This window comes from Heterodontus francisci, chromosome 5 (genome assembly GCF_036365525.1).
Source record: "Heterodontus francisci isolate sHetFra1 chromosome 5, sHetFra1.hap1, whole genome shotgun sequence".
Taxonomy (NCBI): domain Eukaryota; kingdom Metazoa; phylum Chordata; class Chondrichthyes; order Heterodontiformes; family Heterodontidae; genus Heterodontus; species Heterodontus francisci.
This window is the reverse complement of record NC_090375.1, coordinates 62,768,930-62,794,526: the sequence shown is the minus strand read 5'-3', so window position 1 is coordinate 62,794,526 and position 25,597 is coordinate 62,768,930. Positions and strand designations below refer to the sequence as shown.

Genomic DNA, 25,597 nt, shown 5'->3' with positions numbered 1-25,597 from the left:
CTGGTAGACCGGGGCCCTGCGATAACACAGTCCATTATAGTGTGGAACTCAGTCTAATGTGGGTCCATCTTGGAGCACAAAAGTGGGGCTGCAGTGTAAAACCAGCTAGCAGCGTCAGTGCCAGTAGTGAAGAGATTGAGACAGTAAAGACACATTTTAGCGTATGCTAGAAATACTGAACTTCAGACACATTTTTTGGTAATCTCTCCAATTGTACCTCAGATTTTTTGTTGATTTATCACAAAAAAGTCTGGATTTTGAAAGCTGAAAGATATTTCAAGATTTATATAGAGAATAGTTTGGATTCAGCTGACAGACATGTCTTTCGATTGAACATTTGTGGAATGGATAGTGGTAAACTGGTAAATTTTGAAGTGAAAGCTGGACATTTTTTTTTCCAAAATAAACTTTATTCATAAAAATCTGTAAACAATACATTACCAGTTTCAAACAGCACCAAGTCAAAAAATACAAACATTGCAAAGGAGGTCTGTTTGCTTCATTACAATCATGAGTTGCCTCACAACCCTTCCATTTCACATTTGTCATGCCAATTACATTTTTACATTTTACAGCAAATGAAAATTTTCCCGATACAGTTCGAGGGGTTTCCCATGGATCCAGCCCCTTCGTTCAGCTTGGTGGGGTGACCTTGCACTGTGGTCTTTCCCCATTTGAGCCTTTGCTGCGGCTGCCCCAAGCTTTAGTGCGTCCCTCAGCACGTAGTCCTGGACCTTGGAATGTGCCAGTCTGCAACATTCGGTCGTGGACAACACTTTGCGCTGGGAGACCAGCAAGTTTCGGGCAGACCAAAGGGCGTCTTTCGCTGAATTGATAGTCCTCCAGCAGCAGTTGATGTTTGTCTCGGTGTGCGTCCCTGGGATCAGCCCGTAGAGCACAGACTCCTGTGTTACAGAGCTTCTTGGGATGAACCTCGACAAAAACCACTGCATCTCTTTCCACACCTGCTTTGCGAAGACACATTCCAGGAGGAGGTGGTAAACCGTCTCTTCCCCACCACAGCCACCGCGGGGGCATTGTGCGGAGGGGGCGAGACTTCGGGCGTGCAGGAAGGATCTGACGGGGAGGGCTCTTCTCACCACTAGCCAAGCTACATCTTGGTGCTTGTTTGAAAGTTCTGGTGATGTGGCATTCCGCCAAATGACTTTGGCGGTCTGCTCGGGGAACCATCCTACAGGATCCACTGTCTCCTTTTCCTATAAGGCCTTGAGGACATTCCATGCAGACCACTGCCTGATGGATCGGTGGTCAAAGGTGTTTTCCCGCAGAAACTGCTCCACGAAGGATAGGTGGTACGGCACGGTCCAACTGCATGGAGTGTTCCGCGGCAATGTGACCAGGCCCATCCTTCGCAACACCGAGGACAGATAGAACCTCAGCACGTAGTGACACTTGGAGTTTGCATACTGGAGGTCTACACACAGCTTGATGCAGCCGCACACGAAGGTGGTCATCAGGATGAGGGCCATGTTGGGTACATTTTTTCCGCCCTTGTCCAGAGGTTTGAACATCGTGTCCCTCCGGACCGGTCCATTTTAGATCCCCAAATGAAGCGGAAAATGGCTCGGGGGACCGCCACAGCGCAGGAGTGGGGTATGAGCCAGACCTGCGCCACGTACAGCAACAACGTGAGCGCCTCGCACCTGATAACCAGGTTCTTACCCACATTGGAGAGAGATAGCTGCCCCCACATGCTCAACTTGTGTTGTACCTTGGCTACTCGCTCCTCCCAGGTTTTTGTGCACACCCTGGCCCTTCCGAAACCATATCCCCAGCAAGTGAAAGCTGGACTTTTTTTTTTAAATTTCCAAAATATACTTTATTCATAAAAATCTGTAAAAATTACATTGCGAAACAGTTTCAAATAGCACCAAAAAATACAAACATTGCAAGGGAGATCAGTTTCCTTCAATACTATCATGAGTTTCTTCACAACCCTTCCATTTCACAATTGTCATGCCAATTACAGTTTTACATTTACAGCAATTGAAAATATTAACGATACAGTTCGAGGGGTTTCCCATGGATCCAGCCCCTCAGTTCAGCTTGGTGGGGGGACCTTGCACTATGGTCTTTCCCCATTGAGCCTTTGCTGCGGCTGCCCCAAGCTTTAGTGCATCCTTCAGCACGTAGTGAAAGCTGGATTTGAAAAAGAAAGACAATTCAAGTTTTCTCAGACATCCCCCAAGTCAATAAATAACTCGAGCCTTGTGCATTGAACTATCCTTTATCATGCTCCTAGTTTACTGCTTACAATACAGCTTGCAACAGTTTGCCATTTTTTCCATATGATTAAATTGTGTCCTCCTTATCTGCGATGAGAAAAATAAATAAAATAAAAGCTAAGTTTGCTGGTCCTTTAAGTAACCTGCTGTTGACATTCAAATTTCTTAAACCAAGCCAAGCTTTCTCTGACTTAATTGCCATCAGAATAGATGTTACAGCATTTCAATATGATCAACAAGAGCTGCTTGCATATTATTCTTTTAATTTGGATGCCGAACACTAACATTCAGAATCCAGTTCCCAGGGTTTATTGTTAAATCCAGTTTTGGGTCCACAAGGCAATTTCTGGGCTGCAGAAAATTACATTTGAAAAGATCTTGTTCTAAGGCAGTCTGATGTATAACACGGTCTCGAGATATGGTCACCGAGGACGACTTTATAACAGGGCCTGGGTACCAGCTTTTTCTTTCCAGATTTTCTGTGTCTACAGTGTCACCAGCCTTGGTGGTGTGAGGCCTTATTGGGAGGGAATTATCATAAATAAATATGTGCAATGGAAAAATGTTACAGGAAGTAAGTGGGACATTTCCAGCAAGTGCATTCTATATACAACACTTTTAATACATAATTATTCATCTTCAGCAATTCTATTTATATTTAGCATGTAATGAGTATCAGAGGTGAATGAGACAGTATGTGATAGGTGCAAGCATATTGATTTTTCTCATCGTTGGTAAGGAGGACACTAAAGCCCTGCCCAGGTCTGCAAAAAAAAACCCGACCTGAGCCCGACAGAACCACATCCAACCCAAGCCTGACCCGGCCCAAGTCCTTCCTTTTTTCCCCGTGCCCTACCCGACCCGACCATCAGTTAACTTACCTTCCGTTTTTCACTTTGTTCCTTACCTGCACAAGCTTAAAAGCACAAGTTTTGGGGCGGCACAGTAGCGCAGTGGTTAGCACCGCAGCTTCACAGCTCCAGCGACCCGGGTTCGATTCCGGGTACTGCCTGTGTGGAGTTTGCAAGTTCTCCCTGTGTCTGTGTGGGTTTTCTCTGGGTGCTCCGGTTTCCTCCCACAAGCCAAACGACTTGCAGGTTGATAGGTAAATTGGCCATTATAAATTGTCACTAGTATAGGTAGGTGGTAGGGAAATATAGGGACAGGTGGGGATGTTTGGTAGGAATATGGGATTAGTGTAGGATTAGTATAAATGGGTGGTTGATGTTCGGCACAGACTCGGTGGGCCGAAGGGCCTGTTTCAGTGCCGTATCTCTAATCTAAACTGTAACAAAACCACTTTTCTAGTCCAAAAGTTAAATTAACAGTGGAGCCACTTGCCTGTGATAGAGCGTGTCCAATCCAGCCCGACCCGAGCCTGAATGCTGGACCCGGAAGTGCAACCCGACCTGACCCGAACCCGAACCCGACACATGTCGTCGGGCCCTGTCAGGTTCAGGTCGGGTAGCTGGCCTCTGGAGGACACCATTCAACCGTTATCTGGAACAATGTATTGAGAGATCAGATGTTATTTTTATTAATCATGGAAAAATAATTTAGCACTATACTCAGTACCACTGTTGTATTTATCTTTAAAGTCCTTTTTATAGCATTTTTTTGCCTTTAAGAAATATATTTTGTGCTGCAACTTGGGAGTCTTGAGAACATGATTTAAGGACATTTTCTGAGAGTGCACTGAAAGCAAAACACACAGACATACTGAGAGAATTAACATATGTGTACTAAGGGTATGCAAAGTGCAAGACATACAGGAAAACAGTCTGAGACATTGAGGAAAAGGTGTCTGAGTGACTTACCAAAAAGAATGTGAAGAGTAAATAAGTAGAGAAGCAGTGTTTTAAACACTGGGCTTTCACCTTTGGGACTGGCATTCAAATCCAGCCCAGACTAACAGAAAGAAAGGATCCTCTGTCTGCTGCATGAATGAGCCCAATTTGAAATGGTTTTAAACATTGTTAATCCTAGTGGATGTGGTCTACAGATTGTCCTTAATTGTTAATCTCACTCAAAATGTGGCTGCAGAATAGCCGACGTGGGAAATGGAGAAAATGTGACACTGGTATATTGGGTTGGAGATGCACTATTAGTTTAGGGTTAGGTTGAGTTTGGGATTCGGCTTAAATTGAGACATGTTGAGACAGGATAGAGGGAGCTTTACACTGTTTCTGGTTTTACTGTACTTGATCAATACACTAGGTGGATGAAATGGGAGGAGCTCTATTCCCCAACATTAGCATCCCTCATATTGATGAACGAAAACAAATCATTGAAAAAGTGACAGAAAACATTAAACTGTGGAAGATGAGCAGAGACATCATTACAGAAGCTACTTTTCAGTTTTATCCATGGGTTATGGCCCAGGAACTGGTGGTACATTATCATTCATAACACCCAGCATACAGCACACTTTTCTATCTTAGACGATTTACTAAAGGAACTTTTTTTTAACTGCAGAATTTTCCGACGGAAAAGGAGGGTTCGTAGATCCTTTGCAAGCCTTTTTTCTATCGATTCCTCCAGTTCCTGGTTGAACAGCAGTCTTTTCAGTGGGCCTGACTGTCCTCTTGCAGAATCCTCTTGGATTGATGGGGGAAGTGACTTTGATTCCAGCTTCAGTAACAATCAAGGTATGTTGTTTCAAAAACTGCAAATGAGTGGAAAAGAGCACTGTGGTAATTTTATTTTTCTAAGTAGTCGGTAATTAAAGACTTAGAGTTGGCATCAGTACATTTTTTGAACCCCCATCCTAAACCTGTGCAGCACCTGCTCAGTTGAGACACAGCAGAGTACCAGTGTCATCTGTTGCTAGCACAGAGAAAAACAGCAAGTGCTGGAAATGTAGCATAGCTTAGATTGTGGCCTGGAAATTTATTGACATTGCAACGTTTTACATGCATAAAATGGGCACCTAAGTAGCCAATATGGCAGGTGGCATGCTTAGGAAGTGTGCCACCCGTTATATTGGCAAAGGGCTGAGTATAGGCATCAAAGGCTCTTACCTGAAACAGGCAAATGCGAATAGAGAGCCTAATATCTGTTTGAGAACAGCAGTCCTGAAGACTGGTGCCATCCCCCACTCATAACCCTCCCGATTGAGACCTCCCACCGCACCCCTCCCCCCCCCCCACCACCCACTACGTCTTCCCATCTGGTAACCCGTCCATGATCCATGATCACCTCCACTCCTCCCGATAGAGTCCAGATCCTTCTTGACCAACACTGTCAGGAAGGCCTAACTTTGGCCTTATGAAAGTGACAAGTTCCCAATGGATACCCAATTGGAGTCCACAGCTCAGCAATAATATTCAGACGAGGCCCAAGGCCTAGTTTTAGATAAGACTCAGGCCTCCAGTTTCTAGCACATGCTCCCAGCACACCCGAAAATAGGCCAAAATGAATTTCTGTCTCACTATCTGAAAGAAGAAAAGACAGGTTAATGCTTCAGCCTGAAACCTTTCTTCAGAACTTTACGTCTAAAATCTTTTGACAAAAAGTCTCCACTGAAAATACTGAGCTGTCTTTTCTCTTTCATGTATTGATGGACCTGTTGTATTTTTCAAGCATTTTCTGTTTACATTTCTGATTTCTGCCATTTGCAACATTTTTCTTTTGGTTGCTCCTGCTAGAGTAAATTATTATGGAAAGACAATGTAGAACATTGGGACTTCAAACAAAAAATGGATATATGATTGAAATGCTGGACTGTCCTGTGTTGTTTCAGGAGGAAGCAGTATGGATTTGTCCTCTTCTGGTAAATCTTGGTTATCGGAAGAGAACCTGCCCTTAATTAACGCTGAAGCCTACTCCACAGAAAACCTGTTGGTAAATAAATCAACAGCAGACTTTTTAGAACTTGCTTCTCATTCCCAGTTACATCCTGCAAAGTGCTTCTTCAATAACATGCCAAAAAGTCCAGGTGAGCCAGCAATGTTTGCACATGTATAGATAAAAATGTTGTAAAAAGTGTGAACTGTTCATGGAGAAGCCACTTGACAGCTGAGATCCAGCCATTATTAATCTCCAGCTGTTTTATTTTGCTCTTGTCTTGCAATTTGCAGTATTTTATTGTAGTAGTCACTTGTTCATGAAACCTAGCCACAAAACCTTACTTGCAGTGTGAGAACTGAGCAGTGATTTTGGACGTCTTTATGCCAGCATGGAGGCTCACTAGCTCTGGGGATAGTGTTACTGCCCCATCTCTGTCCTGCATTCACTTCGAGTGAGGCTACATGCTGCCAAGGGAGCATGGTGAAATGACTCCACTGTGCTCTACAGAAAGTATGGTATGGACAAACAGTATTGTAGAGCAGCAATAATGGAGAGGGTCATATGGACAATCCAGACTTCTCAAATTTTGATCTTCACATGAGCATGGTAAATGAAATATGCTAAGAATGAAGATAAGTACAATTCAAATAACAAAAGAAATGTAGAGGCTGATTTTAACTAATGGTGGCTGCTAGTGGAGGTCAGCATGTGAAGCAGTCGCGATGGCCTCAGCGAGAGGCCCAAGCCATTTTAATGGTCGGGCCTCATTTACATGGGATTAGCAAACTGTGAACACTGAGCCAGCTCACCAAATCAGTGGAGGGGGTGTGGGCAATCCAATGCCTTCTCTGTGGAGGTGAGCCAGAAGGTAGAGATTATAGGGGAACAAAAAGGACCGGCACAGCTTCTTTTCCAGCCGTTGTCAATGAACAGTATGAGCACCATGCAAGCTCTGCCCATTGATACCTGAAAATTGCATTGGGATCGTATGCACAACATGTGACTGCAATGTATATACCTTGATGGGTCTGCCTGCCTGAAACAAGTAGGCGCTCTGGCCATCTTTCTCAAGGTCCCCAACAAAATAGCGGCAGACAGATCGAGAGCGGAACAGAGTCTGGTCCTGTCATTTATCGGAGCACCACTGTACAGGATAAGGATATATTCCTGCAGGTTTCATCACATGTCCTGCCACCTTCAACCTCCCCGCTTCCACCGCCTGCCAACTGATACATGCATCCTCACGACTACCATCCTTCCACACCATTTAGAGAGCAAGCAATCTCTTTTATTAACATAAGAGCATAAGCAATAGGAGCAGGAGTAGACCATACAGCCTGCTGAGCCTGCTCCACTGCCATTCAACATGATCATGGCTGATCTTGGACTTCAACTCCACTTTCACACCCACTTCCCATATCCCTTGATTGCCTTGGAGTCTAAAATCTATCTATCCCAGCCTTAAATACAATCAATGATGAAGCATCCACAACCCTCTGGGGTAGAGAATTCCAAAGATTCACAACCCTTTCAGTGAAGAAATTTCTCCTCATCTCAGACCTATATGATCGCCCCTTATCCTGAGACTGTGTCTCCATGTTCTGGATTCCCCAGCCAATGGAAACAATCTCTGTGTTTACCCTATCCAGCCCCTTCAGAATCTTATATGTTTCAATGAGATCACTTCTCATTCTTCTAAACTCTAGAGGGTCTGCGGCAGGTGGTGAGGGAACCAAGAAGAGGAAAGAACCTACTTGACCTCGTCCTCACCAATCTACCTGTTGCAGATGCATCTGTCCATGACAGTATTGGTAGGAGTGACCACCACAAAGTCCTTGTGGAGACAAAGTCCCATCCTCACATTGAGGATACCCACCATTGTGTTGTGTGGCACTATCACCATGCTAAATGGGATAGATTTCGAACAGATCCAGCAACTCAAAACTGGGCATCCATGAGGCGCTGTGGGCCATCAGCAGCAGCAGAATTGTATTCAACCACAATCTGTAACCTCATGGCTAAGCATATCCCCCACTCTACCATTACCATCAAGCTGCGGGACCAACCCTGGTTCAATGAAAAGTGCAGGAGGACATGCCAGGAGCAGCACAAGGCAAACCTCAAAATGAGGTGTCAGCCTGGTGAAGCTACAACACAGGACTACTTGCATGCCAAAAAGCAGAAGCAACATACGGATCAGATCTAAGCTCTGCAGTCCTGCCACATCCAGTCGTGAATGGTGGTGGACAATTAAACAACTGACAGGAACAGGAGGCTCCACAAATATCCCCATCTTCAATGATGGGGGAGCCCAGCAAATCAGTGCAAAAGACAAGGCTGAAGCATTTGCCTCCATCTTCAGCCAGAAGTGCCAAGTGGATGATCTAGCTCTGCCTCCTCCTGAGGTCCCCAGCATCACTGATGCCAGTCTTCAGCCAATCCGATTCACTGTTCGTGATATCAGGAAACAGCTGAAGGCACTGGATACTGCAGAGGCTATGGGCCCTGACTACATTCCGGCAATAGTACTGAATACTTGTGCTCCAAAACTAGCCGTGCCCCTAGCAAAGCTGTTCCAGTATAGCTACAACACTGGCATTTACCCGGCAATGTGGAAAATTACCCAAGTATGTCCTGTGCACAAAAAGCAGGACAAATCCAACCCAGCCAATTACCACCCTATCAGTCCACTCCCTGTCATCAGCAAAGTGATGGAAGGTGTCGTCGATAGTGCTATAAAGCGGCACTTGCTCAGCAAAAACCTGTTCACGGTCGCTCAGTTTGGGTTCCGCCAGGGCAACTCAGCTCCTGACCTCATTACAGCCTTGGTTCAAACATGGACAAAACAGCTGAACTCAAGAGGTGAGGTGAGAGTGACTGCCCTTGACATCAAGGCAGCATTTGACCGAGTATGGCATCAAGGAGCCCTAGCAAAACTGGAGTCAATGGAAATCAGGGGGAAAACTTTCTGCTGGTTGGATTCATACCTAGTACAAAGGAAGATGGTTGTGAGAGGTCAGTCACCTCAGTCCTAGGACATCTCTGCAGGAGTTCCTCAGGGTAGTGTTCTAGGCCCAACTATCTTCAGCTGCTTCATCATTGACCTTCCCTCCATCATAAGGTCAGAAGTGAGGAAGTTTGCTGATGACTGCACAATGCTCAGCACCATTCGCGACTCCTCAGATACAGAACCATCCCTTGTCCATATGCAGCAAGACCTGAACAGTATCCAGGCTTGAGCTGATAAGTGACAAGTAACATTCGCGCCACACAAGTCCCAGGCAATGACCATGTCAAAAAGAGTGGATCTAACCATCTCCCCTTGACGTTCAGTGGCATTACCATCGCTGAATCCCCCGCAATCAAAATCCTGAGGGTTACCATTGACCAGAAACTGACTGGAGTAGCCCTATAAATACCATGGCTACAAGAGCAGGTCAGAGGCTAGGAATCTTGAGGTGAATAACTCACCTCCTGACTCTCCAGTGCCTGTCCACCATCGACAAGGCACGATTCAGGAATGTGATGTAATACTCTCCACTTGCCTGGATGCAGCTCCAACAACACTCAAGAAGCTCGACACCATCCAGGACAAAGCAGCCCACTTATTTGACACCCCATCCACCACCTTCAACATTCACTCCCTTTATCACCGACGTACAGTGGCAGCAGTGTATACCATCTACAAGATGTACTGCAGTAACCCACCAAGTCTCCTACGACAGCACCTTCCAAACGCGCGACCTCTACCTATAAGGACAAGGGCAGCAAATACATGGGAACACCGCCACCTGCAAGTTCCCCTCCAAGTCACACACCATCCTGACTTGTAACTATATCACTATTCCTTCACTGTCGCACTCCTTCACAGCACTGTGAGTGTACCTACACCCCAAGGACTGCAGCAGTTCAAGAAGGCAGCTCACCACCACCTTCTCAAGGTCAATTAGGTCCTAGCCTACGATGCCCACATCCCACGAACAAATTACAAAATAAGACCCAATTTACGCTGCCTGGATGCATTTCAGCTGTTAGTAAAACAACCATTTTTCTCTGTTCCAATTTTTTTTTTATGACCCTATGACTTTTTTTGCTTCTGGGTTGGTCACAGCAGTACCCAGGAGATTAATATTTAATTTCAGGAGGGTTGACAACCCTACTACCACTTCATTCGTGTACTTTGAGAGCCCTTTTTGAACCGTCCCCTAACACAATTTTAAAAATGAGTGTGCATTGACTATATGAACCGTGTGTTGAAGGTGCAGCGAGACTTGTGGTTTTAATTTACTCATAAACTACAGCAAGCAGTCTCCTGAGTATAACAAAATAATTTCTCCAACAAAATGCAGTGAGTGGAGGATAGTTGCGTCATATAAAAGTTATGCGCATAAAATCAGGTACTTACAGCAATTCAGGCAGTCTCGAGGACTGATTGACGAGGGAATTACCCAACCATCTCTATTCTGGCTGGAACTTGTGGTGTCAGTATATGCAGCTGCTTTTAATTTGCTACTGACAAGTACCTGGGTGGAAAGATATCATCTGGTCACTGACGGGTAACTTCCCTCAGTGCTGTATGTAAGAAAATGACAAACATGCTTATGGTCTTGTAACACATGGCCACACTGGAAATCTCCTCATTTTGTGTGAGTCACATTGCAACAATAACAGGAAGATTGCTGGGGATTGTGAAAATTAGAAATGGTAAAAGCATTGTATGTTTATGATTTAGCTATAAGCCTCCTCTTTTACCCCGATCTCCTGCCTGACTACAAAGTTGAGATCAGGAACTCAATATATGTGGAATTTCAGGTGCAAACTTGCTTCCCACCTTTAAATTTAGACAATTTGTGGAATACGTTTTGATCTGCTGTATTAATTGCTATGTTGCATAATTTTTCATATTGCCCTATATTGGTTAAACATTCTTTTAATAAATTGGACCCTCCTGTACTGCCTGTTTAAGTAAAAGGGGTTAATTGATTCTGTTCCAGATTCTATGACTGTCAAGAATTTCTTTTTCCACCTGATCATTTTGGTCCTCTCTATATGTGTCGCTGTATTTGCAAGGTATGGTAATTTTGAGAGCTTCAAATGAGCACTTTATTTTCAAATGTTGTGGCTTACCTGCTAACCTTCAGTGCGATACACTAATTCTTGAACAGGTGGTTTCTTGGAGGAGTGGTTGCTGCATTGCTCACTACGATGCTGGCGTTTATGGCTGTGCTGCGTAAGTACAATTTCTTACAGTACTGCTCTTAATAATGCATTTTTTACAGACTCTTAGTGAATCTGAATTCTGATCCACAATCTTTTTTACAGATACAGCAAAATCTGCATATCCCTGCTTTATCAAATCCCACAACATCGTACATCACACACAAACTGAGGTAGGACAGCAATTTACAATTCCTTGTTTTTGGGTTTGTCAGCATCTTAATTCTTAAGAATAGAGGTTCACAGTTGCAAAAGACATGCAATGGAGTACTAGAATCACAACCATGGGTTATGAGTTTGAGCTTCCGTATCTGCCTATTGTTTATCATTGCTGGTTAAAGCTTCCTCATTTGGTGAGAAACTAGGAGCTGTGAATGAGCAGAGATTGAGGGGTCCACATACAGAAATCATTAAAAGCTAGTGAACAGGGGAAAAAATAATTAAAAAGGTTAATGGAATGATGGCCTTTGTCTCAAGGGGATTGGAATACAAAGGGGTGGAAGTTAGGTGACATCTGTATAGGGCTCTGGTTAGACCCCATTTCGAGTATTGTGTTCAGTTCTGGCATCTCACCTCAATATATATTGCCCTTGGAGGGAGTGCAGTGCAGATTCACCAGAATTATACAGAGGCTAAAAGGGTTAAATTGTGATGACAGATTGAATAGACTAGCTTTGTAGAAGATTGAAGGATAAGCTAATTAAGGAGTTTAAGATGATTAAAGGAGTTGACAGGATAGATTGAGAAAAACTATTTCTTCTGGCGGGTGAGTCCTGAACAAGGTGGAATAACCTTAAAATTAGAGCTAGACTGTTCAGGGGTGATGTCAGAAAGCACATCTTCACAAAAAGGGTCACAGAAATCTGGAATTCTCTCCCTCATACAGCTATTGAGGCAATTTCAAAACAACAACAACTTGTATTTATATAGTGCCTTTAACCTATTAAGATGTCCCAAGGCACTTTAGAGGAGCATTAAAAAAAATTATGGCACCAAGCGACAAAAGGAGATATTAGGTCAGATGACCAAAAGTTTGGTCAAAGAGGTTGGTTCTAAGGAGTATCTTACAGGAGGAAAGTGAGTTGGTGAGGCAGAGAGGTATAGGGAGGGTATTCCAGAGCTTGGGGCCCAGACAACTGAAGGTGCAGCCACCAATGGTGGAGCGATTAAAATCAGGGATGCACAAGAGGCCACAATTAGAGGAGCACAGATATCTCGGAGGGTTGTGGGTCTGGAGGAGATTGTAGAGATGGGGAGGGGCGAGACCATGGAGGGATTTGAAAACAAGGATGAGAATTTCAAAATCGAGGCATTGCTTGACCGGGAGTTAATGTAGGTCATCGAACACAGGGGTGATAGGTGAACGGATTTGGTGCGAGTTAGGACACAGACAGCAGAGTTTTAGATTATCTCAAGTTTACGAAGGGCAGAATGTGGGAGGCCAGCCAGGAGTGCACTAGAATAGTCGAATCTGGAGGTAGTGAAGGCATAAATGAGGGTTTCAACAGCAGAAGTGCTGAGGCAGAGATGGAGAAGGGCAATGTTACGGAGGTAGAAATAGAAGTCTTGGTGATGGCCGAGATATGTGGTTGAAGGCTCATCTCCCAGTCAACTATGACACTGAGGTTGTGAACATAAGAACATAAGAAATAGGAGCAGGAGTAGGCTATTTGGCCCCTCAAGCTTGCTCTGCCATTCAGTAAGATCATGGCTGATCTGATTGTGGCGTCAACTCCACTTTGCTGCCAACAGTCTGGTTCAGCCTCAGACAGTTGGCATAGAGAGGGATGGTGGCGAGAAAGTGGACAATGGGCTGGATTTTACGGTGGGCGGACGGGAGCCGGTCTCCAACGTAAAATTCAGTGGCGAACCTGCTTCCGCCTCATCTGGGGATCCGTTCTGTATTTTACGGGTCCCCGCTTGAGATAGGAAGTCCCGCCTAATAGAGCTGCTGGCCAATCAGCGGGCCGACAGCTCTTGGTACCAGCAATGCCACCGGGAGTGGTGGCCACTGCTGGGACTACATAGATACCTAGATACATAGATACATAGACAAGATACCTGGGAGCTGGGAAATAAGGTAAGTTTTGGTTGCCCTGCCGGGGGTAATCGGTTGGGCCCCGGCGAGGCAAGGGTGGTCCTTTAGGGGGAAGGGGGCGTGTCGGGTCTTGGGGGTGGTTGGGGAAGCGGGGCAGGCCGTCCACCGGGCACCCTGTGCAGGGCACACCCCAGACCCCGGGATGCTGAGAAGCTGCTTGCTTTTCTTAGGTGGCTTTTCCTGGCTCCAGGACGCCCGCTTGCCACGCGTAAAAGCTCCTGCTCCATTTTACATCAACCACTGCCGCCCCCCCGCCCCCCCAACCACGATCCGGCTCGTTGGGGTGGAGTAAAATTCCAGCCAGTGGCTTAAGTCTTTCCAATATTTAATTGGAGAAAATTTTGCTCATCCAGTACTGGATGTTGGACAAACCGACTCTTTTGGGCCTCCTTATCTCGAGAGACAATGGATACGCGCCTGGAGGTGGTCAGTGGTTTGTGAAGCAGCGCCTGGAGTGGCTATAAAGGCCAATTCTGGAGTGACAGGCTCTTCCACAGGTGCTGCAGAGAAATTTGTTTGTTGGGGCTGTTGCACAGTTGGCTCTCCCCTTGCGCCTCTGTCTTTTTTCCTGCCAACTACTAAGTCTCTTCGACTCGCCACAATTTAGCCCTGTCTTTATGGCTGCCCGCCAGCTCTGGCGAATGCTGGCAACTGACTCCCACGACTTGTGATCAATGTCACACGATTTCATGTCGCGTTTGCAGACGTCTTTATAACGGAGACATGGGCGGCCGGTGGGTCTGATACCAGTGGCGAGCTCGCTGTACAATGTGTCTTTGGGGATCCTGCCATCTTCCATGCGGCTCACATGGCCAAGCCATCTCAAGCGCCGCTGACTCAGTAGTGTGTATAAGCTGGGGATGTTGGCCGCTTCAAGGACTTCTGTGTTGGAGATATAGTCCTGCCACCTGATGCCAAGTATTCTCCGAAGGCAGCGAAGATGGAATGAATTGAGACGTCGCTCTTGGCTGGCATACGTTGTCCAGGCCTCGCTGCCGTAGAGCAAGGTACTGAGGACACAGGCCTGATACACTCGGACTTTTGTGTTCCGTGTCAGTGCGCCATTTTCCCACACTCTCTTGGCCAGTCTGAACATAGCAGTGGAAGCCTTACCCATGCGCTTGTTGATTTCTGCATCTAGAGACAGGTTACTGGTGATAGTTGAGCCTAGGTAGGTGAACTCTTGAACCACTTCCAGAGCGTGGTCGCCAATATTGATGGATGGAGCATTTCTGACATCCTGCCCCATGATGTTCGTTTTCTTGAGGCTGATGGTTAGGCCAAATTCATTGCAGGCAGACGCAAACCTGTCGATGAGACTCTGCAGGCATTCTTCAGTGTGAGATGTTAAAGCAGCATCGTCAGCAAAGAGGAGTTCTCTGATGAGGACTTTCCGTACTTTGGACTTCGCTCTTAGACGGGCAAGGTTGAACAACCTGCCCCCTGATCTTGTGTGGAGGAAAATTCCTTCTTCAGAGGATTTGAACGCATGTGAAAGCAGCAGGGAGAAGAAAATCCCAAAAAGTGTGGGTGCGAGAACACAGCCCTGTTTCACACCACTCAGGATAGGAAAGGGCTCTGATGAGGAGCCACCATGTTGAATTGTGCCTTTCATATTGTCATGGAATGAGGTGATGATACTTAGTAGCTTTGGTGGACATCCGATCTTTTCTAGTAGTCTGAAGAGACCACGTCTGCTGACGAGGTCAAAGGCTTTGGTGAGATCAATGAAAGCAATGTAGAGGGGCATCTGTTGTTCACGGCATTTCTCCTGTATCTGACGAAGGGAGAACAGCATGTCAATAGTCGATCTCTCTGCACGAAAGCCACACTGTGCCTCAGGGTAGACGCGCTCGGCCAGCTTCTGGAGCCTGTTCAGAGCGACTCGAGCAAAGACTTTCCCCACTATGCTGAGCAGGGAGATTCCACGGTAGTTGTTGCAGTCACCGCGGTCACCTTTGTTTTTATAGAGGGTGATGATGTTGGCATCGCGCATGTCCTGGGGTACTGCTCCCTCGTCCCAGCACAGGCATAGCAGTTCATGTAGTGCTGAGAGTATAGCAGGCTTGGCACTCTTGATTATTTCAGGGGTAATGCTGTCCTTCCCAGGGGCTTTTCCGCTGGCTAGGGAATCAATGGCATCACTGAGTTCCGATTTGGTTGGCTGTATGTCCAGCTCATCCATGACTGGTAGAGGCTGGGCTGCATTGAGGGCAGTCTCAGTGACAGCATTCTCCCTGGAGTACAGTTCTAGGTAGTGCTCAACCCAGCGGTCCATCTGTTTGCGTTGGTCAGTGATTATGTCCCCCGATTTAGATTTGAGGGGGGTGATCTTCTTGATGGTTGGCCCAAGAGCTCTCTTCATGCCATCATACATTCCTCTGATGTTTCCGGTGTCTGAGGCCAGCTGAATATGACTGCATAGGTGTTGCCAGTAGTCGTTTGCGCAACGCCTAGCTGTTCTTTGTGCAGTACTTCTGGCTGCTTTAAGTGCTGCGGATGTTAAATCGCTGGGGGCTTTCTTGTAGTTCAAAAGTGCAATGCGCTTAGCGGCTATGACAGGTTCCAGCTCTTCATTATGAGATTGAAACCAGTCTGCATTTCTCTTCGCACTTTTGCCGTAGGTGGTCAAAGCTGACTCATAGATGGCGTCTCTGATGTGGGCCCACTTGGTCTCAGCATCCCCTGTGGGAGTGTTTTGAAGGGCTGTTACAAGTGAATTTAGAAATTTTTGTAACAGCTGTGAGTGAGAAATTCTGCTCGTGTTGATGCGCGGGTGGCCCTTCTGCTTGGAATGATGCAACTTCTTTGGTCTGAGTCTAACCTTGCTGCACACCAGGGAGTGGTCGGTGTCGCAGTCCGCACTGTGGAAGCTGCGTGTGATTTGAACACTGTTTAAGGCGGCTCGCCTTGTGACAATGAGGTCTAGCTGGTGCCAACGACGTGATCTTGGGTGCCTCCATGAAACCTGGTGACAGGGTTTAGTGTGAAAGAACGAGTTGGTGATGCAGAGGTTATGATAGGTACACAACTCAAGCAGTCTCTGCCCGTTCTCATTCATCCTTCCAACGCCATAGCGCCCAAGGCAGGAGGGCCATGAGTCATGGTCGGCCCCAACCCTGGCATTAAAGTCCCCCAGCAGGAATAGGTGTTCGGTGTTGGGGATGCTGCTAATGATGTTATGGAGTTGTTCATAGAACTGGTCTTTAGCTTCAGGTGCGGAACAGAGTGTTGGAGCATAGATGCTGAGTAGGTGTACTGGACCAGAGGTGGTGAGCAGTCGGATGGACAGTATGCGTTCCGAGCCATTTGAGGGAGGCTCTATCATGCTGAGCAAGGAGTTTCTGATGGCGAAGCCCACTCCATGCTGTCTTGGTTCTTCAGGATCCCTGCCCTGCCAGAAGAAGGTGTAGTCTTGCTCTGCTAGAGAGCCACTCGCGGGGAGGCGAGTCTCCTGAAGTGCTGCAATGTCCACATTGAGTCTACTGAGCTCGTTGTTAATGATGGCGGTCTTCCGAGAATCGTTGATTTGTGTAAGGTCTTCCGACAGGCCAGGACACATAGTTCTGACGTTCCAGCTTGCAAAGCGAAGGGCTGGTACCTTCTTTCCTTTTTTCATGTTGTTTGGTGCGGTGTATCAGTCCACCTTTCGGGCAATGACCCTGAGCTCCAAGCACCCATTGAAGCAGACAGACTGTGGCGGGACAGAACCTTATTGACCGGGGGCTGCCCGGTTTGAGGCGGGCGGTAGCTGTCCAGTGAGGTGCAATGACCTCTCCCACCGACAAAGGCAACCCGTGGCGCCCAGTTTCTACGCCAATTTATCTGGACTTATAACCCGTAACTGCTGCCTTCCGTGTTGTTTCAGTCGCTGTGAGGCAACTATGGAGTGACCTCTCCATGGCGCATGCCTGGGCAAATTTATGGAGGTTGAGAGTTGCCCAGTCGTCAAAACCCCCCTCTCGGCCTTTCTGGTGGGGTCCAAAGGAGTGCAGGACACGACGTTTGGCACCAGTATGGCTGCAGGAACTGCCGGAAACATGCCAAAGGTGACACATGACCGCCTACGGGGTTCCGCTCCGGATTTTCTGTTAGGGTTTACTCCCTTAGCCTTGGTCTCTCCCGAGACGCCCACAAGGCAGTGGGGTTGTTGGGGCCCCTACACAGGTGTAGGATGGTGCCGGTGGGAGGAGGGGATGCAAGGGGGAGGGGTAGAGGGAGGGGGTGGGGGGGGGGTGCAGGGGAAGGGGGTGCGGGGTGAAGATGGTGCGAGGGGGGGGCGGGCTGGGACGGGGTTGTGAGGGGGTGAGCTGAGAGGGTGGAGCAGGGAAGGGGACGGGGGTGGGGGGGGGGGGTGGAAGGGGGGTAAAAGGGGGGGGAGGGGGGGTGGAATCTGGTGCAGGTAATAAGCCATTCCCTCAGTGCCCACCATCGACGTCCGGAAAGCTCATCCACGTCCTTCGGGAGGTGAAGCATCATTTGGCAGACTTAGAGGTGATTACATTTGCTAAGGGTTTTTTTTTTGCAGTGGTTTAAATAAAGGCATGCAGCATTGCCGACAGTGCGCTGCAGATGCTCTCCGAGCCATCTCCCGCGGGCGCTTTGAAGTTGCGGCCGTTCGTGGATGTTTTGGGTGTTCGGGGCACCTTTTCACAGGACTTCTCTCGGGTCCCGCAGCTCCTTCTTCACCTCAATGGACTTACCGCATGCCGTGGCTGCAGACACTCTGGACTGTGAAGACAGCAGGATCGGAGATTAAAGTATCGGCAGCTGTGCTTGTCAGTTTCATCCGGATCAATTTCATTGAGAAAACTGATAATTTAATAACAGTGGAGGAGTCGAGAGAGGTGGTGGAGAGGTAGAACTGGGTGTTGTCAGCTTACGTATAGAAACTGATATTGTTTTTTCGGATGATGTTGCCATGGGGCAGCATGTAGATGAGCAACAGGAGGGGGCCAAGGATAGATCCTTTGGGGGAAAACAGAGGTAGCTGTGCAGGAATGGGAAGAGAACCCATTGATGGCATTTCTCTAGCTATGATTCGATAGATAAGAATGCAACCAGGCAAATGCAGTCCCACCCAGCTGGACAACAGTGGAGAGGCTTTGGAGGAGGATGGTGTGGTCAACTGTGTCAAAGGCTGCAGACAAGTCAAAAAGGATGAGGAGGGCTAGTTTGTCTTGTCACAGTCACGTAGGATGTTGCTTGTGACAGTAAAGTAAGGTTCTGTTTTAGTTATAATTTGACATTGAAATTGAACTAATCTGTGTTTTATTTCTTTTAAAGGAAATCACCTCAAAAAAAGACTGAGGTAAGTATTTAATAGCAATTTATGTTATTCCCGGCAAATGGCTGATGGAAACATGTAGCCAAAGACATTATTATTGTTTCAAAACAGTTTTCACAGCATCTAATTGCCAAAGTGAATGTGTATAATAAAATGAAGATGTAACTTTATTTCAATTATGGTGAGTATTGTACAGAGATATTCCAAGACTAAGGAAGTCTGCAGAAAAGTGCATTTGCTGTACCATGGCAGACAACTGCACCAAAACTCCATGTGCTATGGAATTTTACTGGTGTGGTGAACTTATAGGGGTACAACTGCATTTTGGGTGGTAACACAAAATAGGCGTTACAACATCAGCTGTCTGTTATTCACTCTGCCAGCTATTGAACTCCTTAGCATTGTAAAGGTTGTCAATAATACAATTGTAACTTTTATGTTTGCCTGAAACAGAATTTGAAGTTTCATTTTATATCAACTGCTTGAAGGAAAGACCAATGAAGAAGTTGGAAAACCTTGACAATTTTGACAAGTTGGATGCAAATCATATTGAACCATTGGAAAACAAGCTGACAATGTTTTTTTTGTCTTACACAAACCTTTGAACTGTTTTTGAGTTCACAATTCTGTGGAAAGACCAAGATGCTAAATCATTTCAGTAACAATGGTGGTATGTTTAAAGGAGAAGGTAAATGTCAAAGATACTTCACTCTAGGGCACTATTCTCTCTTTCCCTAAGCCCAAATCTAGATTCAAATAATCTTTAGATCTGGCCCTGCTCTATTTCCATGCTGAGCCATTTTAGATGAGGAGGCTTCTGTGTTTCCAATGAGGAGAGACTGGAGAAAGGCAGTTGAAAGTGGATAGGGAGAGTTATCCCTGGCTAGTCTTGGATGTCTCCTAGCAGCTGACTAGAGGCATCATTAGTGTCCAAGGTTGTTCTAGATGCTGGGTGGCTCAACACCCCCACACTAACCCACCATGCCCCACCCACCTTAAAGAAAGAACTAAGGACAGTTAAAGATTTTGTCAACTGTTGCCATAGACATCTTGGATTCCAGATTGGAGAGGGTTGTCCCATCTACCCCACAAATGATTGGGGCTGGAATGCAGATTCAGCTTCAACAGTTTGCTTTCCTTCTTATCAGTGCCCGCACAGAACCAAAATCTAGTCACATATCCCCATCCATGATGATATTGTCTATTGGGACAGTAACATGTACATGCTCTCTCATCAGCTCCTTCAAACACTTGCACTTTGGGCAAAAAGCAACCAGAGCCAGGGCACCTTTGCCAAGTATGGCAATGCTGTGACGAAATTCCCCCAGATCTACCTAGGTACCAAGAGTACACCATCAGGGCGGCGCAGTGGCACAGTGGTTAGCACCGCAGCCTCACAACTCCAGCGACCCAGGTTCAGTTCTGGGTACTGCCTGTGTGGAGTTTGCAAGTTCTCCCTGTGTCTGTGTGGGTTTCTGCCGGGTGCTCTGGTTTCCTCCCATCTCCAAAAGACTTGCAGGTTGATAGGTAAATTGGCCATTGTAAATTGCCCCTAGTGTAGGTAAGTGGTAGGAGAATGGTGGGGATGTGGTAGGAGAATGGTGGAGATGTGGTAGAGAATATGGGATTAATGTAGGATTAGTATAAATGGGTGGTTGTTGGTCAGCACAGACTTGGTGGGCTGAAGGGCCTGTTTCAGTGCTGTATCGCTAAATAAAAATAAAAACATGACAGATCTTTTAGAATTTGTGTGGCACCATCAGCATATTGACATTCACCAGGAGTGCCAGGGAACCAAACCAGGGTTGTCATCTATTAACACATGAGGGTACCTGGAACTGTGACAACCATCCGGACACTTTATTTCAAATAGAAGAATCATGGCAGCTTCAAGGATATCACACATCCACATGCCTTATCAATAATCTAGAGGATTGATATAATAATGCAGAGAACATAGGAACAGGAGTAGGCCATTCTGCCCTTTGAGCCCATTTCACCATTCAGTTAGATCATGGTTGATTTGTACCTCTACTTCATTTATCCATCTTAGCCCCAGATCCTTTGATACCCTTATATAACACCATCTATAAACGGGTCAGGCAGCATCTGTAGAGAGAAAAACAGAGTGAATGTTCCAGGTCGATGACCTATCGTCAGAACACATTCACTTTGTTTCTCTTTCCACAGATGCCGTCTGACCTGCTGAGTATTTCCAGCATTTTCTGTTTTTATTTCAAATTCCAGCATCTGCAGTATTCTGCTTTTGTAAGAATCGATCAATTTCAGTCTTTAATAGCTCAATTGACCCAGCATTCACAGCCTTTTGGGGAACAAGTTCTTGATTACCATTGCCCTTTGTGTGAAAAAATGTTATCTGATTTCACTCCTAAATGGCATAGCTCTAATTTTAAGATTCTGCCCCCTTGTTCTTGAATCTTCCACCAGAGGAATTAGTTTCTCTATATCTACCCTACCAGATCCCTTTACAGTTTTCAACAGCATGATTTGATCACCTTTCAGCTTTCTAAACTCAGAGAAATACAAGCCAAATATATGGCAACTGTCCTCATAATTTAACGCTTTGGCCCTAAATTCAATCCAGTGCAATTTGAGAATTTGAATTCAGTTTTTAAAATATCTGGCAATAAAAAGCTGATATCAGTACAAATGTGAGCATGAAGATTGTCGTAAAAAGCTAACTAGTTCACCAATGTACTTTAGGGAAGGAGATTTGCATTCCATTACTGATGTGGTTCTGATGTGTTTCCAGTTCCTTGCCAACATGGTTGACTCTTAACTGCCTTCTGAAGTGGCTTAGCAAACCATTCAAGTGTATCTAACCAATAAAGAAAAAAATAACGAGTCATGTGGGAGTGATGCACCCTCTCTATTATGGGTAAGAACCTGGGCATCAGGTGCGATGCACTCTCGGTGTTGCTGTATATGGCACAGGTCTGGCCCATAACCCATTCCTGCGCCGTGGCGGTCACCCAAGCCATCTTTCCGCTTTATCCACAGGGACACGATGTTCAAACCTCTAGATGATGGGGGAGGAAAGCATACCCAAGGTCGCCCTCATCCTGATGGTCACCTTTGTGTGCGGCTGCATCAAGCTGTGCGTAGACCCCCAGTACGCAAACACCAAGTGTCAATATGTCCCCAGTGTTGCAAAGGATGGGTCTGGCCACATTGCCGCAGAACGCTCCGTCCAGTTGGACTGTGCTGTACCACCTATTTTGTGCAGAAAAACACCTTTGACCACAAGTACATCAGTCTGCATGGAACGCTCTCGAGGCCCTGCGGGAAAAGGAGATGGTGGATCCTGTCAGATGGTTCCCCGAACAGACTGCCAAAGTCATTTGGCAGAATGCCTCATCTCCAGAACTTTCAAACAAGCACCAAGATGTAGCTTGGCTGGTGGTGAGAAGGGCCCTCCTCGTCAGATCCTTCCTGCACACCTGGCATCTCACCACCGTTGCACGCTGCCCTCGAGGTGGCTGTGGTGGGGAAGAGACTGTTGCCCACTTCCTTCTGGAATGTGCCTTTGCAAAGCCAATGTGGAAAGAACTGCAGTGGTTTTTGTTGAGGTTCATCCCAAGCGGCTCCGTAACACAGGAGTCTGTGCTCTACGGGTTGTTCCCAAGGACGCACACCGAGATAAACATCAACTGCTGCTGGCGGACCATCAACTCGGTGGAAGACACTCTTTGGTCTGCCCAAAACTTGCTGGTCTTCCAGTGCAAAGCACTGTTGACGCCCGAGTGTTGCAGACTGGCACATTCCAAGATCCAGGACCATGTGCTGAAGGACAGCCGCCGCAAAGGCTCAATGGGGAAAGGCCACTGTGTCAGGTCCTCCTGCCATAGTTTACCGAGAGGCTGGAACCTGTGTAAAACCCCTCGGGCTGTAGCACCAGAGAATGTTTTTGGTATGTAATGCATTGTAAATATGACCTGAAATGGCAAAGATAGTGAGGCACCTCATGTACTGTATTGAAAGAAACTGATCTTTATTGCACTTGATGAAATGCCCAATTTGAAATGTTCTTTTTTTTTACCAATTTTATGAATAAATTATATTTTTGGAAAAAATAGATACAAAAAAATAACAAGGATAATAGTGGATGATCACTTTGCTGCATTGAATCAGGACATGATAAAGGCACACCCAGCCTAGGCAGCATACAATGTCCTCCTCACTAACATTTGGAGACTGGTGCCAACATTAGGAGACCCACTGACCAGTTGAGAAACAATCTGACATTGTCATTTTTTTTTTCAAAAAATATACTTTATTCCTAAAATTTATACAAATATATTACATAACAGTTCAAATTTGACATTACATAAAGTGCAATACAGTTCAGTTTCTTACAATACAGTATACGAACATACACGCATACGAACATATGAATTAGGAGCAGGAGTAGGCCACTCGTCCCTTTGAGCCTGCTGCACCAATTAACAAGATCGTGGCTGATCTGATTGTAACCTCAACTCCACATTCCTGCCTAACCCAGATAACCTTTCACCCCCTTACTTATCAAGAATCTATCTATCTCGACCTTAAAAATATTCAAAGACTCTGCTTCCACAATGACCCTCTGAGAGAAAAAAAATCTCATCTCTGTCTTAACTGGACGACACCTTTTTAAATATTGACCCCGAGTTCTAGATTCAGCCACAAGAGAAAGCATCCTTTCCACATCCACCCTGTCAAGACCCCACAGGATCTTACATGTTTCAATCAAGTCACGTTACTCTTCTAAACTCCAGTGGATACAAGCCTAGCCTGTCCAACCTTTCTTCATAAGACAACCCGCCCATTCCAGCTATGTGGCACTCGGAGGTGCCTCACTAAACTCAAAATGACAGGTTATATTTACAATATACATTTCATGTCAAACATTCAGCCTGAGGGGTTTTACAGGTTTCCAGCTTCTCAGTGGACTGTGGCTGGAGGGCCTCAGATTGTGGCCTTTCCCCATTGTGCCTTTCAAGCTAGAGCCCCAAGCTTAATTTCAAACCTCAACATGTAGTCCTGGACTTGGAATGTACCAGACTGCAGCACTCAGTCATGGACAGCTCTTTGTATTGGAAGACCAACAAGTTTCAGGAAGACCAAAGTACATCTTTCACGGAGCTGATGGTTCTCCAGCAGCATTTGATGTTTATCTCAGTGTGCGTCCCTGGGAACAGCCCGTAGAGCACAGACTCCTGTGTTACAGAGCTGCTCAGGATGAACCTTGGCAAAAACCACTGCATCTCTTTCCAGACTTTCTTTGCAAAGGCTCACTCCAGATGGAGGTGAATGATGGCCTCTTCCCCACCGCAGCCACCTCAAGGACAGCGAACGGTGCTGCTGAGACTCCTCAGACCCATCAGGCAACATCCTTCATCAGTGCACTTGCAGGACAGACCCATCAGAGGTGGGAGCACAGTTGGGAGTAAGTGACCCTGGGAGTCCTCCAACATTGAAAACAGACCCCATGAAGTCTATTGGCTTCAGGTCAATCATGGGCAGGGAAAACTACTGATTATCACCTATCTCTGCCATGTTGAATGTAGCTTGAAGGAAGCATTGAGCGTAGCAAGGGCATTGAATGTGTGGTGGGTGGGAAATTCAGGGTCCATCGGCAAGAGTGGATCAATAGTACCACCATTGGCCGAATTCTGAAGGACAGGGCTGTCAGACTGGGCTTACAGTAGATGTAAAGAGAACAAACATATGGAAATAACCTACATGATTTATCTTCACCAATCTCCTTGTCACAGATGCTGTCTATACAGCATTGGTAACTACACACAATCCTTGTGGAGACCGAGTGCAGTTTTCACACTGAGGACACCATCATGATGTGTGGCACTAACACCGTGCTAAGTAGGGCAGAAAAAGAACAGATCCAGCAGCTCCAATGTGGACATCCATGAGGTCCTGTGGGCAACTTTTTTTTAATAGTCTTTATTGAGTTTAATTTTGCAACTTAACATGGTGAGTTTCTAAATTCACAACTTTTGGGTTACTTCTCCAGTACCATAATGACTAAACAATCATAGCCCTGCTAATTAATCAATCATTTGAACCGACTGAATGCTAACAACGGAGTTTGTTTAACCATTGTAAGGTTTAGTTCAAGAATATGAAAATTCAGAATGCTACAGCGATACTGATCAGCACATCAGTCTTTGTCTTGACAGTTATTTGCACTTGTTTCTCTTTTCCCTTTATTTAAATCTATAATCAGCTACTTAAAATCTATCATTGATTCCTTTGTCCTTAGATTAAAAGCAGAATTATAGATTAAAAGAGAATGGATTTACCCATACTGTAATGCAGGTTCAATTTTTCAAAGCTTTATTTAAAATTAATTTACTTACTGTACTGCACTAGAATTTTATTTTTCCTCCCCATCTGGTTTGTACCGACTCTCCTAACCTTCAAATGGACAAACACCGACTTTGAGAGATCAGGAATCGGGTTTAATCAAGTTCTGCAATGTACCGAACATTCAAGCAAATTATTTGTCTGGTGCTTTCATTTCAGAATGCTCTTACAATAAAGAATTTTAAGAATTTATGTACAAATGTATAAATCAACAGACTCTTGAAGTATTGAATGTATTTGCAGTGTAAATAAAGAATGTTGAACTGACTGAATAATGCAATGAACTTTAATGTTGCCTGTTAATCCTATCTGTACAAAGCAAAATGTTGTAATTTTCTGTAATAACGTAACAAATAAAGGAATCAAGGCGGGTAGATGCAGTTAAGATACAGAACAGCCATGATCTAACTGAATGGTGGAACAGACTTGAGGAGCTGAATGGCCTACTCCTGTTCCTATGTTCCTTCAACAACAACAGAAACCTATATTTATATAGCACCGTTAACATAATAGAAGTTCCAAGGCACTTCACAGGAGCATTATAAAGCAAAATTTGACACCGAGCCACATGAG

General features: G+C 45.7%; 1 protein-coding gene across 2 annotated transcripts in view; it reads left to right on the top strand.

Moving 5' to 3' along the window:
• Nucleotides 1-25,325, top strand: part of tmem71 (transmembrane protein 71) — a 76,790-nt gene extending 51,465 nt beyond the window's left edge. For both annotated transcript variants that reach the window (XM_068031538.1, XM_068031539.1), the window contains 7 exons: nucleotides 4,722-4,894; nucleotides 5,989-6,183; nucleotides 11,030-11,105; nucleotides 11,201-11,265; nucleotides 11,358-11,425; nucleotides 18,637-18,661; nucleotides 19,091-25,325. In XM_068031538.1, coding sequence (XP_067887639.1) covers nucleotides 4,722-4,894; nucleotides 5,989-6,183; nucleotides 11,030-11,105; nucleotides 11,201-11,265; nucleotides 11,358-11,425; nucleotides 18,637-18,660 — 601 coding nt within the window. In that variant the 3' untranslated portion in view covers nucleotide 18,661; nucleotides 19,091-25,325. The remainder of the gene's footprint in view (nucleotides 1-4,721; nucleotides 4,895-5,988; nucleotides 6,184-11,029; nucleotides 11,106-11,200; nucleotides 11,266-11,357; nucleotides 11,426-18,636; nucleotides 18,662-19,090) is intronic.
• Nucleotides 25,326-25,597: the final 272 nt, after the last annotated feature.